At 37.0% G+C, this 15,231-nt stretch overlaps 2 protein-coding genes across 5 annotated transcripts in view; one reads left to right on the top strand and one right to left on the bottom strand.

Moving 5' to 3' along the window:
• The window catches only part of LOC144035808 (glucocorticoid receptor-like), a 67,127-nt gene extending 58,773 nt beyond the window's left edge, over window positions 1-8,354 (top strand). For all 4 annotated transcript variants that reach the window (XM_077545759.1, XM_077545758.1, XM_077545761.1 and 1 more), the window contains 3 exons: window positions 106-236; window positions 1,769-1,926; window positions 2,721-8,354. In XM_077545759.1, coding sequence (XP_077401885.1) covers window positions 106-236; window positions 1,769-1,926; window positions 2,721-2,873 — 442 coding nt within the window. In that variant the 3' untranslated portion in view covers window positions 2,874-8,354. The remainder of the gene's footprint in view (window positions 1-105; window positions 237-1,768; window positions 1,927-2,720) is intronic.
• Window positions 8,355-9,175: 821 nt separating this feature from the next.
• Window positions 9,176-15,231, bottom strand: part of LOC144036408 (rho GTPase-activating protein 26-like) — a 45,807-nt gene continuing 39,751 nt past the window's right edge. Inside the window, exons 19-25 of the mRNA XM_077547015.1 lie at window positions 15,046-15,205; window positions 14,608-14,752; window positions 14,252-14,459; window positions 13,270-13,305; window positions 12,629-12,739; window positions 10,888-10,979; window positions 9,176-10,811 (exon numbers count right to left, since the gene is read on the bottom strand). Of these exons, the coding sequence (XP_077403141.1) occupies window positions 10,723-10,811; window positions 10,888-10,979; window positions 12,629-12,739; window positions 13,270-13,305; window positions 14,252-14,459; window positions 14,608-14,752; window positions 15,046-15,205 (841 nt within the window). The 3' untranslated portion in view covers window positions 9,176-10,722. The remainder of the gene's footprint in view (window positions 10,812-10,887; window positions 10,980-12,628; window positions 12,740-13,269; window positions 13,306-14,251; window positions 14,460-14,607; window positions 14,753-15,045; window positions 15,206-15,231) is intronic.

Genomic DNA, 15,231 nt, shown 5'->3' with positions numbered 1-15,231 from the left:
AATTTTTGTGGTGGGGGGGGGGGGGGAATGTATCCTGCTCTATTTTCTAACGCATGATGAGAGAAGAAGCGTGACTGTTCCGTCTTTTGTGTTGTTGTTGCTCAGAGATCGCATGAAGCTTCCCTTCATGACGGAGCAATGCCAGCAGATGCTGAAGATCTGCACGGAGTTTGTGCGTCTGGAGGTGTCCTACGACGAGTACCTGTGCATGAAAGTTCTGCTGCTGCTCAGCACAGGTAATTATGGCGTGGCGCCACCGCCAACATTACGCTTACAAAGAACACAAATGATAAATGATGAGAGGTGAGAACGCGTTGCTGGGAATGATTGGCAGGCGTCTGGATGCACCGAGAAAGGAGAATGACATTTCGGTGCCGAATCCAAAGCTATTTCCGTGCGCTCCCCGAGGCAGGCCGACAATATCAGGTCACGACCGCTTTGAATCATTTCTCATTGGCTGCCGGGTTAATTCCGTTGGATGCATGACGAGTGACGTCACTTGTCGCAAGCTTGATGTGGGACAGGGATCCCCCCCGCCCCCACTGAAACTAAAAAAGAACAACCAGATGAATGTTGGAAATAAAAGATGGGTGTGCCAAAAAATTGATTCTCATAAGAATTTTTTTTAAATTTTCAATTATGCAAGCAATTAACTGATTAGAAAAAGAGGAGGATGAGCGTTTTGCAGTGGATCTAAAAATTTTGAAGACGCCTTCATAACATTAAATGTCAAAAGAAGTAACACATAACCGGTGCTCTTCAAATTTGACGGGGGAAAAAATGTTGATAAAAAAATCTTTTTTTTATTAACTCATTCACTGCCATTGACGGCTATAGACGTCAGAAATGCATTTGAACTATTTCTATTAGTTAAAAAAATATATATATCCACTTTTGCTAACAAGAGTATGAAAACCTAGAAGAAAAAAAATATTGTTAACTCAGAACAGATTAATCGTTAGTTAGGTAGTGAAGTCATGTAATTATTTACAATAAAAAAAAATAATCGCCTGACAGGCCTAATTTAAAAAAAAATAAAAATAGGGGGCATTTAACCGTAATTAATCGCATGATAATTTTATATCTGTTATAAATGTACAATAAAAAAAAATCTCGGTTTTTATAAAAAATTTAATGAAATGAAAATTTGTTTAAACTAATAGAAATACTAAACATGAATTTTTGACGTCTATAGTCGTCAATGGCAGTGAATGAGTTAAGCGATTAATCGTGATTCTAATGTGATTAATCTGATTAAAAAATGTCATAGTTTGACAGCTCTAATACATATTATGTATACATAGGCATATGGCATATTTGGACTTTCTCCCTCTCAGCCTGTTCATCATTTCATTGTTCAACGTTCCAGCCGGGCGACAATCATCTCCCCACCTGATACTCGGAAACACATTGAAAATCATGTGTCACGCATGCCGGGCCGAGTCGTATACGGGTCTGGACTTGTGAAAAGTCCATTTCAGTTGTGCTGGAGTGAGCGACGAGCGTGCTAATCCTCTCCTGTGTTGTGTTCTCAAATTGCGAGGGGGCCATGTTTTTGTTGACTGGCAGCTCATTAGCATAATCAGAGCCAGCTGCAAGGTTCCCATGTGGTGCTGAGGAACTGCTGGATTTTTTTTTTTTACCACATTGGAATTTCAAACAAATAAACACTTGCTTGAAGATTCCATTTACTGTCGCACGTGATGAAGCTTTCACCTCCAAATGGCCGATTTTGTTTGTTTTTGTTTTTGCGCGCGTGTGTGTTCAGTGCCGAAAGACGGTCTGAAGAGTCAGGCGGTGTTCGACGAGATCCGCATGACGTACATCAAGGAGCTGGGAAAAGCCATCGTCAAGCGAGAGGAGAACACCAGCCAGAACTGGCAACGCTTCTACCAGCTCACCAAGCTACTGGACTCCATGCAGGGGGTGAGCGAGCGCGCGCGTGCACACGCCGTGTCCATTGAGACAAACACACTCGATCAGTATGTCAAATATCTAAAAAGTCCATTTGTAGCCATAAGTAGTATTTTATTATTGTAAAAGTGGCTTACTTAACCCTGGAGAACCCACGGGGTCAAATTTGGCCCCCATGAATTCTGCTACTCAAATAACAAAGACCTTCTTTTTTTTTTCCCAGCAGTGATTTTGTCCCTGTGTTCTTGTTTCCATTGGCCAAAGTGTGTTTGTACATTCAAAATCTAAAATGCAACAAATAAAACAAAAAAATGATATTGTTCAATGTAGCTGTGTATTTGATTGATTTTCTTAAATTCTAAATAGTTTACTGACCGTTTTTGTTATTCAGATTTTTCGAAATGATACCCCTAAATCCCAAAAGGGTCAAATTTCGCCCTAATCTTAAATTAGGGAATAAATTGAAAAAACATATATTTTGGTGTTCAGTGAATTTATAGCAGTTATTTAATGTGTAATTCATCATTTTCCAAAGAAGAAAAGGGTTCTTGGATTATCCAGGGTTAAATGTCACTTGTGGGAAATATGATAAAATATTGAGACTTTCCTTTCACTGAGGGGTGTGCACACTTTTGTTGCCAGCATTTTATTTTTATTAATTTTTTTTAAATTATTATTATTTTTTTAATTATTATTTTTTCTTTGCCAGCATTTTAGACATATTATTTATATAGTAGTTATTTCGGCGGTAAATTGTAAACAATATTTGACAGAACGGTGAATATTGTTGTTTTTTTTTTTTGTAGATGGTGGAGGATCTGCTCCAGTTTTGCTTCTACACGTTCATCAACAAGACGCTGAGCGTGGAGTTCCCCGAGATGCTGGCCGAGATCATCACCAACCAGATACCAAAAGTCAAAGACGGCAGCGTCAAGCAGCTGCTCTTTCATCAGAAGTGAGCGCCGCCCACCCAGCCTTCAAAACGCGCCCCGCCCACCCAAAACTTGACGGCCGCATCCTCGCTCAGGTTCGACTCGAGAAACTTTTCCCCTTCGGCGGTCACGTGCTTTCACTGCCGACAGCTCAAAACATTTGCGTCCCGATCACGCCGACCGTCAGAATGTAACGTGTCAAACTATGTCATGAAATGCTATCTATCGTGTGTATATGATGGACCCCAAACTGCTTTCAGCTTGGGAAGAAAAAAACAAAACCTCTCAGCGACTGAAAAAAGGAAACGTGGATATATTTTTCTGTAGTTGTATCGCAAATGCGCTGGCTGTTCAGCAACAGCGCATACAAGTGAGAAGGGAAAACAGTGCCTTTCAGCTCCAAAAGCTCGTCTTTGCCATTCGATTGGAAACTTTTTTTTTTCCTTTTTCTTTTTGTCTTAAAGCAAAGTGTGAAAACATTCTTGAAGCCAGCCGGAAAAGAAAAACAGTTATTGAAAAAGGTGTCAGATATTATCAAGGGGAAACTATCATATTAGATCCACGTATAAAAAAAAACATTCAAAATTGCGACTTTATAAAGTGGCAGATTTGCGAGAAAAAAACGAGAAATACACGTAGTGTACTTTTCGGTCAAGTTTCCAAATAAGGAGAACCATATCATGTTAAGCATTCGCTATTTAAAGCGACAAAGACGATAAAGCATTTAAGTTAATTTGTTCAAATTGTATATCTACTTGTACATTCCAGAATTATTATTTACACATTCATACATTTTAGTCTTTGTTTGTACAAGTATCTAAGTTGATGTGTCGAATCTGCTGCTCTCCGCCATTCACTTGCATTTACCTAAAGTGTGCTAGCATCTGATTGGATAGTGTTAGTCAGCTGATCAGGAAGTGTTTTCGCTCTGGCTGCGGTGAATGACAAGTAAAGTTTCAATTTAAGAATGAATCAGTCTCCTTCCAGCCTTTTCATTTTGTGAACAGTGTCCCATTAATCACCATCCAATCCTCACATGATGAGACTATAGCTACGCTACGCGTATTTCTCGTAAGTTTGAGTTTTTTTCTCGCAAATGTGCCTCTATATAAAGTCACAAATTTGCGAGGAAAAAAGTCATAAATTTGCCACTTTATAAATTGGCAAATTTGCGAGTTTTTTTCTCAGAATATTGCCCCCACCCTCTAAAAAAATATATTTATACGTGGCCTTAATATGACGTCGTATATGACAATGGTTTTATGAGATTATAAAGAATTTTAACTCATTCATTGCCATTGACGGCTATAAACGTCAAAAATTCATTTAAACTATTTCTATTAGTTTAACATTTTTTCCACTTTTGTTAACAAGAGTATGAAAACTTAGAAAAAAATTATTGTACATTTAGAACAGATATAAAATTTGTGATTAATCGTGAGTTAACTTTACAAAAAAAATAATCGCCTGACGCTCCTAATTCTTAATAATCTTTTCTAAAAAGTTTTAATAATCCTTTTTTTTTTTAAGAAAAGATTATTAAAAATGAGGGCAATTAATTAATTTATTAATAATTAATTGATTAATTAATTAATTTTTTTAATCATAATTGATTGCATGACATGAATTTTTGACGTCTATAGCTGTCAATGGCAGTGAATGAGTTAAAAAACTATGACAAATGTTCAAACATACACAAACAGTTCTAAAAGATCCACACAAAAAAATGAATTGAAAATGAAACGACCAAATTGCACTCCACAAAAGTAGTGTTGGAGCCACATTGCACAATTTCAACAGTGATCCTTTAACATACCACTAGGGGGAGCCTGCAAACCATTAGTGTTACACATTGCACACTTTGACGACGATCAATGTCAATGAGCAGGAAAAAAGACAAAATTTTTCACATTTTCTTTTTTTCCTGACTTGAAATTCCACAACTATTTTCTTCTCTGGCTGTTTTTCAATTGTTTTGAAGATGGTCCCTTCATTGATTGCTGTATTTATCAACACATCACATGGAGTCAACCAACCCTTTACAAGGCATACAGGAATGCACAAAAGATCATTTAAGAGAAAAAAAGAGAGAGAGTTCTATATAGATATAATATATGAAATATTTGTTTTGCTTTTGTAAGATGTTTAAAAAAAAAAAATCCCATTAAGTTCTATTTTCAAATGAGATGCAAAATATTTTTTTTCTGGGGGGGGGGGTCAGGCTTGGTCCCTGGTGCCAAAATTCACAGGTGGTTTCCTGAAATGATGGAAAGAAAAAAAAAATCGATGAATTGGATTTTTCAATGGACTTGTGCGTGAATGTGTTGTGTGTGTGCGTGACGCTGCAATTTGCTTCAGGGTGCTCATCTATGAGATTCTCACAATGTACACCAGCTTCAATGTTTCTTATCATGCAGGTAATATTCAATATGGTAGCTTTTACAATTGCCGTTTTACTGCTCCCATACGCAGTATACGCGCGCACACACGCGTACAGTATGTATGTGTGTCTTACGTATAAGTGTGTATGAACACACTTTGACTTGGCTGTCAAGTAGTATTTTCTTGCTTACGGCACAACGGTCGATTTTTCATTGCCGGGCTCTCAGCCAGTTAAAAGAGCAGCAGGAGGGGGTTGCCATGGCGACGGCTCATTTGGGTCTGTCTTGGGGCTTAATGGCACAGCAGGCCTTAAGGTGCGCTTTTACATCCAACAAGTGTACATATGGGTTGGCAACATACTCCAGCCACTGCAAGCAGCTTCTACAAAACTTTTCCTAATATATATATATATATATATATTAGAAAAAATAATAAAATCAGAGTCGGTATCATCAATGTGAGGTGATTTTCCACTGAACTAAATATTGATTGTGGATGGTATGCTGTTGATAAATGCATATTAGCAGAGCTCCAATACATTCATTTAACTCATTCACTGCCATTGACGGCTATAGACGTCAAAAATGCATTTGAACTATTTCTATTAGTTTAACATTTTTTTCCCCACTTTTGTTAACAAGTCTATGAAAAACTATCAAAATAATTATTGTACATTTAGACCAGATATAAAATTTGTTAATCACGAGTTAACTATTGAAGTCATGCGATTTATTACAATTAAAAAATGTAATCGCCTGACGACCTAATTTTTAATAATCTTTTATTTTCTTTTTTTAAATAATCTTTTTTCAAAAAGAAAAAAAATATTTTTTCAAAAAAAGAAACAGGCGCTTATTTTTTTTTAATTGTAATAAATCTCATGACTTCAATAGTTAACTCGTGATTAATCACACATTTTATATCTGGTCTAAATGTACAATAATTATTTCCTATGTTTTCATACTCTTGTTAACAAAAGTGAAAAAAAATGTGAAACTAATAGAAATAGTTCAAATGCATTTTTGACGTCAATGGCAGCGAATGAGTTAATGACAGGGTGGAAATTTTTGGCTAATTCTGTTTCATGAGCATTGATTCTGTTTGCAAGCTGACCACGAAACAATGTTCAATTTCTGAAATGTTCCTTCTTTTTTTTTTTTTATGGGTTGATTGATATCTCACTATGAACATGTGACATGTGACTAACTACACAGATTTGATATGACGACAAAATGACTCGTTTTGCGGATGTAAAAAAATGTAAAGAAACCGACCTGGTATCATTGAACTTTTTAGCGTGTGGAACATGCGCGTTTGTTGCATTCATGGATTTAAACTCTGTTGCTAACCAAAACAGCAGCACTCAAACTGCCATTGAGGCACATGGCCGCTCATTTCCCAACTGCCTTTGTAACCTTGTGTAACAGTTGATTTGTCTCAAAAGTTACTTTCACACAGCCGTTGCATGCAGATCGTTAGATGCAAGTGCTCTTAATGGAAAGATTAACGTATTTGAGCCCCAATAAATAAATATTTGATGACATTGAAAATGTATTAGCTGCCTACAATACTTTTCGTTTACTAGGTAGGTGATTTAGGAAGGATTTCATTGCTAGAAGCTAGTTGCGGTGGATGCGAGATTTGCCAAGCTAACATGCTATGCTAACAGCTAAGTGCTAGCGCGGTCTACGCCACGTTGCGACCACGCATCGACCACGCATCGACCCACACGTGTGTGTGTGTATATATATATATAAAATTAGCTCTCATTCACCGCCATTGACGGCTATAGACGTCAAAAATTCATTTGAATTATTTCTATTAGTTTAACATTTTTTTCCCACTTTTGTTAACAAGAGTATGAAAACCTAGAATTGTTTTATTGTACATTTAGAACAGAGATAAAATGTCTAATTAATCAAGAGTTTACTCGTAATTTTTGGGCAATTAAAATTTTTCATAAGATTTTTCATTGTAATTTCAATAGTTAACTCATGATTAATCACAAATTTTATATCTGGTCTAAATGTACAATTATTTCCCTAGTTTTTCATAGTCTTGTTAACAAAAGTGGGGAAAAAATGTTGAACTAATAGAAATAGTTCAAATGAATTTTTGACGTCTATAGCCGTCAATGGCAGTGAATGAGTTAATTGGTACACTATCATTTCTTGTAGCACTTTCGAAGTGGCGTCGGGTCTCCTCGTCCCCGTAAATGCTCACCAGAGCCTACACTTCCTCATCTGTCCACCTTTTGGTTTTCTTTACTCCTTCCATTGCTGAAACGTTTTAACAAAGGATGTGGAGTAAAAAAAAAAAAAAAAAAAAAAACGTGCCCACAATAGCCGAGTATCGTACAGAAATGGCGGCTGTACCGCGCAAAAAAAGCACCTACCCAAAACGACACGCCTCTTTGTTCAGCCGACCAATCATGAGACACTACACAGCACACCCCCCGTCACACCTCATTGCTGTTCGGGGTAGATAACCAAAATATCTTCCTTACTGTTCCCTCGCTAATCGGCAGCGGCTGTGTGAAAGCAAACAATTTCGTTGGATTGGACGAGTGTGTGAAAGGGCTTTCATGAGGGTGAAGTGAGATTTTGCGACCAAAGCTGAAAAAATTTAATAACATTTTATTTTGAAAGGCATCTTTTTTTTCCCCTTGCAACCATCTCGGCTTTTGATGTCGTCGCTAACGGCGTGAGGGGTCACTTTCCCCCCCAAAAATTAAAAAAATGAATAAAAAATAGAATGTAAATTGTGCGGAGCTGTATGAAAGTGCACTACACTCACGCTGGTTGATAAGAGTCTATTTTGTATAAAGAATCATCTTGAAAGATTTCAAGTTTGGCTGGCGTGTGTAGCGTATTGTTTTCTTTGTATTTCACTTCAATGTAATGAATACAAACACAATGTACAGTGTTTGTTTGAGTGGGGAGGGGCGTTAAAAAAAAACTAGATTCTGATATGACTTGTGTATTATTCATACCCACTCTGTAGTTAGTGTCAATATTTTCACCTTTTTGATTCAATGTTAAATTCTCTGTGTTGTTATTTGCTTGGCTGGCCGGAAGTGATTTGACTTGACAACCATTACACAATAAAGTCAACTGTTTTTCCAAACCTTATGGACAAGATTTTTTTTCTTTTTTTAACTTTTACTAAATTGGACTGATGTTCTTCTTTTTTTTATAATAAAGTGGGCAAAGTTTTTTTTTTGTTAATTAAAAAAGACATGGTGTATAGTAATGCTTTATATATATAGCTTTTTTTTTTTTGAACGGGCAAGGCAGGGGGTAGGTTTTTTTTTTTTTTTTTATTAACGATCAAGGCATCTTTTTTTAAAGTTATTTTTTTTTATTTTATTTTTTTTACAAACATGGCAGTGTTTTTTTTTTTTTAACGACCATGGCGTTTTTTTATAAGTTTTTTTTTTTAAAACAGGGCGGGGTTTTTTTCAACGACCATGGCATTTTTTTTTATTTATTTATTTTTTACGAACATGGCTTTTTTTTTTTAAACGAACATGACGGGGTTTGTTTTTTTTAAAGGTTTTTTTTTAAACGACCATGTATAGTAAGGCGTTTAAGTGACCTTGTAGTAAGGCGTGTTTTTTTTTTCTTTAAACAATATGCAGATATAGTAAGGCGTTTTTTTGTGTGTTTTTTTTTAAGAGCATGTATAGTAAGGCATTTTTTCCCCTTTTAAAATGACCATATATAGTAAGCATATAGTAATAGTATATATATATTTTTTTATAACCTTAAGCAGTTTTTTTAATTGACCATGTAGTAAGGCGTTTTTTTTTTGTTTGTTTTTTGTTTTTTAGTGGGTTATTTAAAAATAAATACATAAATCCCTAGTTAAGAAATTGCTTCTTAAAAATTATACTGGATATCTTGCACGTTTCAGTACGGGTAGAATATGTATTTCCACACACAACAAAAATTGGAAATATTTTTAATAGATTTTTCTGGCTTCCCAAACACAAAATCCAGAAGAACTCCTGCAACATGAATTTTAAATTCTGCAAATCCACTTTTTAAGGCTGTAAATAAACATCAATGATTACAAAAAAATAATAATAATTTGAGCATCAAAGCTGGAATAAAGGAATTAAGTTAGTATGCGAAGAATACAAATATAAAAATTTCATATTAAAAAAAAAAAAATCATATCAAGTGTGTATGTAAGCATATTTGTACAAAGTCAATAAACACCTCAGTTGAGATAAGAAATTCTCATAAATAAAAGTAGTCTCATTTCACATTGACGCTATGTTTTGAGTTTCCTGTTTGCGCAAGACTTTAGAGGGCAAAGGTCGACTTTGTATGCAGGAGCATGTTGGAGGCCCATTGCAGACCAAGCTTATGCTTATTTATTCGAAATAGATTTTTATTCAATTTAAGAAATATTAGCCATCGTGTTTACATTTTGGAAGCTTTTCTGTGACAAATGAAACCGGAAAGTTAATCATCCTGGTTTAGTATTACTGCATTTCCTCATTATTTGCTGTTTATTTACTCAACTGCAGATTGGAGAAGAGAAAATGGTTATTATTAACTCATTCACTGCCATTGACGGCTATAGACGTCAAAAATAAATTTGAACTATTTCTATTAGTTTAACATTTCCCTCCCTCTTTTGTTAACAAGAGTATGAAAAGCTAGAATTTTTTTTATTGTACATTTAGAACAGATATAAAATTTGTGATTAATCGTGAGTTAACTAGTGAAGTCATGCGATTAATTACAATATTTAATTTTAATTATTTAAAAAAAATAATAATAATCTTTTCTTTTTTCTTTAAAAAAAATAAAATAAAAATTAGGGGCATCAGGCGATTATTTTTTTTTAATCATAATTAATCGCATGACCTCACTAGTTAATTTATAATTAATCCCAAATTTTATATCTGTTCTAAATGTACGATAAAAATGTTTTTCTAGGTTTTCATACTCTTGTTAACCAAAGTGGGGAAAAAATGTTAAACCAATAGCAATAGTTCAAATGATTTTTTTTACGTCTATAGCCGTTAATGGCAGCGAATGAGTTAAATTGTTGACATTTTTTACCCTCGGCGCGTAGGAGACGTAGGGGTCGATTGAGTGATTCAGGTTCAGGCATGCCCTCGATCCGCTTGCTTGTTTTGTTTCCCTATTCCAAGCCAATGTGACAGCAAGAAGACGTCAATTGGTCTTCAGCATCTGCGGGAACATCTCCTTAAGCAGTCAGTGCAGTTGAAAAGACGGAAAGGGCAAAACCAGCTCGCATACTGTATATTGGATCATTTACACACGCACGCACACATTCCAGGCTCATCGGCACGCGGTCTTGGCAAGCGGCCCCGAAGCAATCCGATAACAGCGGCGGCTCCTTCCCGCGCAACTCTGCGATGTCGCCAAAGTGCGCGCATGCGCGGCACGATCGGCTCCCGTCGTGTCAAGTCGACTCCCACTTCTCATCAATTCTGCTCCACTTTGCAGTTCGGTTATAGAAATTCCACGTAGTTGCGAGGAATCAATCCGACTCGACCGTCCAAGGTTCCTTCCAGCCAGCCCGGTTCTCTGGAGGCGTGGACTACACGGAGCAAAGAAGAAAAAAAAAGGACTTTGTGGAGTGTCCATTTTGACAAGTGCAAAAAGCCGCGACTCACCATTGTCGAAGATGGTGCCGGCGATGAAAGAGAGCTCCGAGTCGTGCTCGGCCTTGCAGGCGTAAAGTGCCCGAGCTCGCTTGCCACAAAGGCTGCAAACGCACAAAGAGACATTTGACACAAGCGGCAGACAAAATCCTTCTTCTTCTGCTTCAATTTGAAACCACATGAAAATAGCTTAGCTGACCATTTTGAAGAATAACGGTATGAAAAATCGGATTAAGCTAAACTAAGCTAAAACCATTTTCATCTCAAGGAACTATTGATTTAAATGTTCAGTTAACTTTCTAAGAGATGCTGCTGACCCTGGGAACCTTCTGAAACTTTTGTTCGACATTAACTCATTCGCTGCCATTGACGGCTATAGACGTCAAAAATTCATTCAAAATATTTCTTAGTTTAACTTTTTTTCCCACTTTTGTTAACACGAGTATGAAAACCTAGAAAAAAAAATTGTGATTAATCGTGAGTTAACTATTGAAGTCATGCAGTTAATTACCATGAAAAATTGAAATAGCCTGACACGATTTAAAAGAAAGAAAAGATTATTAAAAATTAAGGACGTTGGGCGATTAAAATTTTTAATTGTAATTAAACGTATTACTTTAGTAGTTAACTCACTAAAATTAATCACAAATTTCATATCTGTTCTAGATGTACAGTAAAAAAAATCTAGGTTTTCATGCTCTTGTTAACAAAAGCAGAATTTTTTTTTAAACTTATAGAAATAGTTTAAATTCATTTTTGAAGACTATAGCCGTCAATGGCAGTGAATTAAAAACAAAGACACGTGAAAATTTCAGGTATTTTTTAGGGGTGTCCGGCGATTAAAACTTTTCGTCGTAATTAATCACATGACTTCAATAGTTAACTCACGATTGATCACAAATTTTATATCTGTTCGAAATGTACAATACAATATTTTTCATACTTTTGTTAGCATAAAAGCGGGGAAAATTTTAAACTAATAGAAATATAGCTGCATCTTTTAGTCATTGATACTGTAATTTCATAATAATTCATAAAATTGAGTTAAAATTAAAAGGATGTGCCACACCGTAAAAAAAAACAAAAAACGAGTTTGATATTGATTTGTGTTGAGGTCAATTTTCTGCCACTAGATGGCACAATGGTGACAGCACTGCATTTCTCTTTTCACATTGAGAGCTATCTAATCTTTAACATGAAGTAACTTCTGCACATTTTTTTAAATTGTAAAATACAACGTGACCCCAGTCGCCACAAATATATGCATTATTATTAAATGTATTACTGCTAAATTTTTCATTAATCGCGTGGTTAAAAAAAAATGAGTGGTGTTAAAGGAACTTTAAATAACTCAAAATGAACGCACTCATTTTTTTTAATTTATTTTTTTCTGGAGAGAACGCACTCATTTTGACACCCCTAGTATTTAAAAATTTGGGGAAAATAAATATTTACTGTAGAAAACTATAGAGAGCTGTGGTATTTACTTTAAGTTGTCATTTAACTTTTCAAGATGCGCGGATAACCTTGGGAGCTCCCTGAACATTTTGTTAAATGTGCAAAAATGCACATTATAGTCTGAAAAATAACGATCGATTGAAATTCCTTCTAAGTCCAATTAAAGAAGTTTCACGTCCAAATTATGGCCTTCGGTTTTTGGATGCATTTTGGAGTCCCATTTTGAAAGATCAAAGTATCAATTCACGCTGATTTTTTTTGTTGACATTTTGAAATGTACCTGATGACGACTCACCTGATTGGGGAGGAATCGCTGGAGGCCGAAGAAACGGGCTGCGGACTGGACGGAGCCGAGAACATGGGCCAGGATGGAGACCGTGGGGAGGTTGGACTGGAGGACGGTGCACTGCGGGAAAATGGGACATGCTTCACTCACCATGGACTTGGAATAATAATAATAATAATAACGTACCATCAGACATATCTCGCTGGCAAATTTCAAATTTTTAAAATAATCGATACTTTTGGTGTCATTTTTACAAATTATTGACCAAATGGAAGTTTGAAAAATGGCTTGCTCTCTTTTAATAGTTGAAAAAAAAAAGGATCATTTTTGGGGTCTCCTGAAAAGTGATTTTGGAGGTAAGAGGCCCAACACCAGCGATATGTAAGGAGGAGGAGGGGCTTATATACTTAAAATGATTGACATGATATCATTACGATTATACTAAATAAAAAAAGTTTTAAATATTTTTTTTTTTTTAAAAATCAATAAATTTTTCATATTTCTCTATTGTTGAATTAAACGCTTGCTTCATTCAGGTCCCTGAGATTGAATCTTAAAAAAAAAAAAAAAAAAACACTAGCTCCTCAAAATTAGAAAGGTGCTCCAAATTTTTGGGGATGATTCAGTGGGAATAATTCAAGTATCCTTACCAGACTGGTATGCTGCTGCGGGATTTGGGGTTCAACCTAAAGAGACAAAATGACAATTGATGAGAGGACTGGTTTTTTTGGGTTTTTTTTTTTACTTGTGTTGGAAAACAAGTCATGATAATAAAGATGGGAGCAGTTTGTTGACGTGTGAGGGTTTTGATTGAAAGTCAGCACGATGATTTCAAATCTTACCCATGACAAAAGTACAGTCGCTTTTTTTTCTATTTAGCTTTACAGTCGGTCTTTTTTTCTCTCTATTGTCATTCTTCTCAAATGCCCCCCCCCCCCCCCCAAAAAAAAAGACAGCTTATACTGTTGTGATGGTCTTGGAACTGCTTTAAAAAACTATTTACCTTGCAAAAACGTATAAATATGTTTTAAGTGTCCCAAAGACGTATTTATACGTTGTTTTATGCTAGAGCATACAGCCTCTCAACTGCACAGAACGGATGAAGCAATGGTAGCTATTACAAAAACGGCCATCAGGTGGCAGCAGAGTATAAGAGATCAACCGGGGCCATGTTCCAAACAAGCCAATTCACTCACAAAATTCTAAACTGATTTATGATTGTTGATGCAACTTTGCTATATTCTAATGCTAATTGCTGCAAAACGAAAACCGACTTTTTTCCTGATGAAAGAAGAGACTCTAATCTTTCTTATGGTAGGTTCCATGTTTTTATAGCAATAGAACACAATATTCTGTGGGCTTTGCAAAATCAGTCAAAATCCAGTCAAAACAACCGGGAGCGAAGGGGATTGCTTCCGTGAAAATGGCTGCGAGTGAATGAGTTAAAATGCTTTGTAGGAAGCACAAAATCTGAAGCTGTCAATAAGGTGCAATTTGTGAAACTAGTGGCCCAGGGGCCAAATCCGGCATGTCACTGAATTTGATGCGGGCCTGCTAAAATGGCAACCAAAAGTAGAATTCATCTCAGGGAGATCTTCCAAACAAGTTTGTGCTGCAACGAAGCCGACTCACAGTGAGGTGGGCCGGCCGTGCCTGGCGTCGTGCTCGCCGTCGTTGCTGGTCAGGCTGTGTCTGGGCGTGAGGCCTTGGCTTCCGCTTCCGCCGCCGCCGCTACTGCTGCTGCTGCTGCTGCTGCTGCTACTGTTGCAGTTGGCGGAGGACGGGACGGCCTGCTGTTGCTCGCCCACCGCGGCGCTGACGACACTGTTCCTCTTCTCACCTGCGACGACATCACAGTGAGCATCGAAAGGCGAGCATTCGTCACCGGCAACTGTTTTGCGATTTTATTTTTATTTTTTTATTAGCATGAGCAAGTAAGCAGGTTTGTGAGAACGATGACAGTCAAATGGCGAGCGCGCGTGTGTGACCTTTAAGGGAATGCGTTGGCGTCTGGAAGAGCGTGAGAGGACGTTCAATACAGGACGGAGCTTTGCTCTCCTCGCTTTTCCTCCTGGAGTGCTTGAGCTGAGAGTTGGTGAAGCCCCCGGCCGCGCTCGGAGCGTCTTTGAACATCTGCGTCAGTCAATATAGAACCATCAGGTGTGACAAATAGTTGTCCAAAAATCACGTGATTTTTAAAAGTACTCTTGTACTTTTGTTCCCGTTCATCACATCTACTGTGATGATGTTCGTGTGCGTCCTTCATTCGACAAACAATCTAATGCTCTGCTTGTTATTTGTACTGTTGCCATGGCAACGCCTGTAAGCAGCCTGGCTGAAGATGAACCACTTAGGGAGGATTTTCACTAATATATTAAACACATTTATGACTTTCTGGAAGAAGGAACAAATTGAGTGATCCATACTCGCTCGTGGTGCTCAATGAGGATCTCCACCACAATGTTCTGGAATTTGATGTCCATGATGGCCGCCACCGTCTCTTCCTGCGGCCGGAGGAGAGTGGGTCCGAAAACCACGCCCAGGTTGGCTACGGTCATCAGGTTGTGCTGGTGGTGATTGGCCACACTGTCGAAGTAGTCAAGGAGGACATT

Source organism: Vanacampus margaritifer, chromosome 16 (genome assembly GCF_051991255.1).
Source record: "Vanacampus margaritifer isolate UIUO_Vmar chromosome 16, RoL_Vmar_1.0, whole genome shotgun sequence".
Lineage (NCBI taxonomy): Eukaryota > Metazoa > Chordata > Actinopteri > Syngnathiformes > Syngnathidae > Vanacampus > Vanacampus margaritifer.
This window is presented reverse-complemented; position numbering and strand designations above follow the sequence as displayed.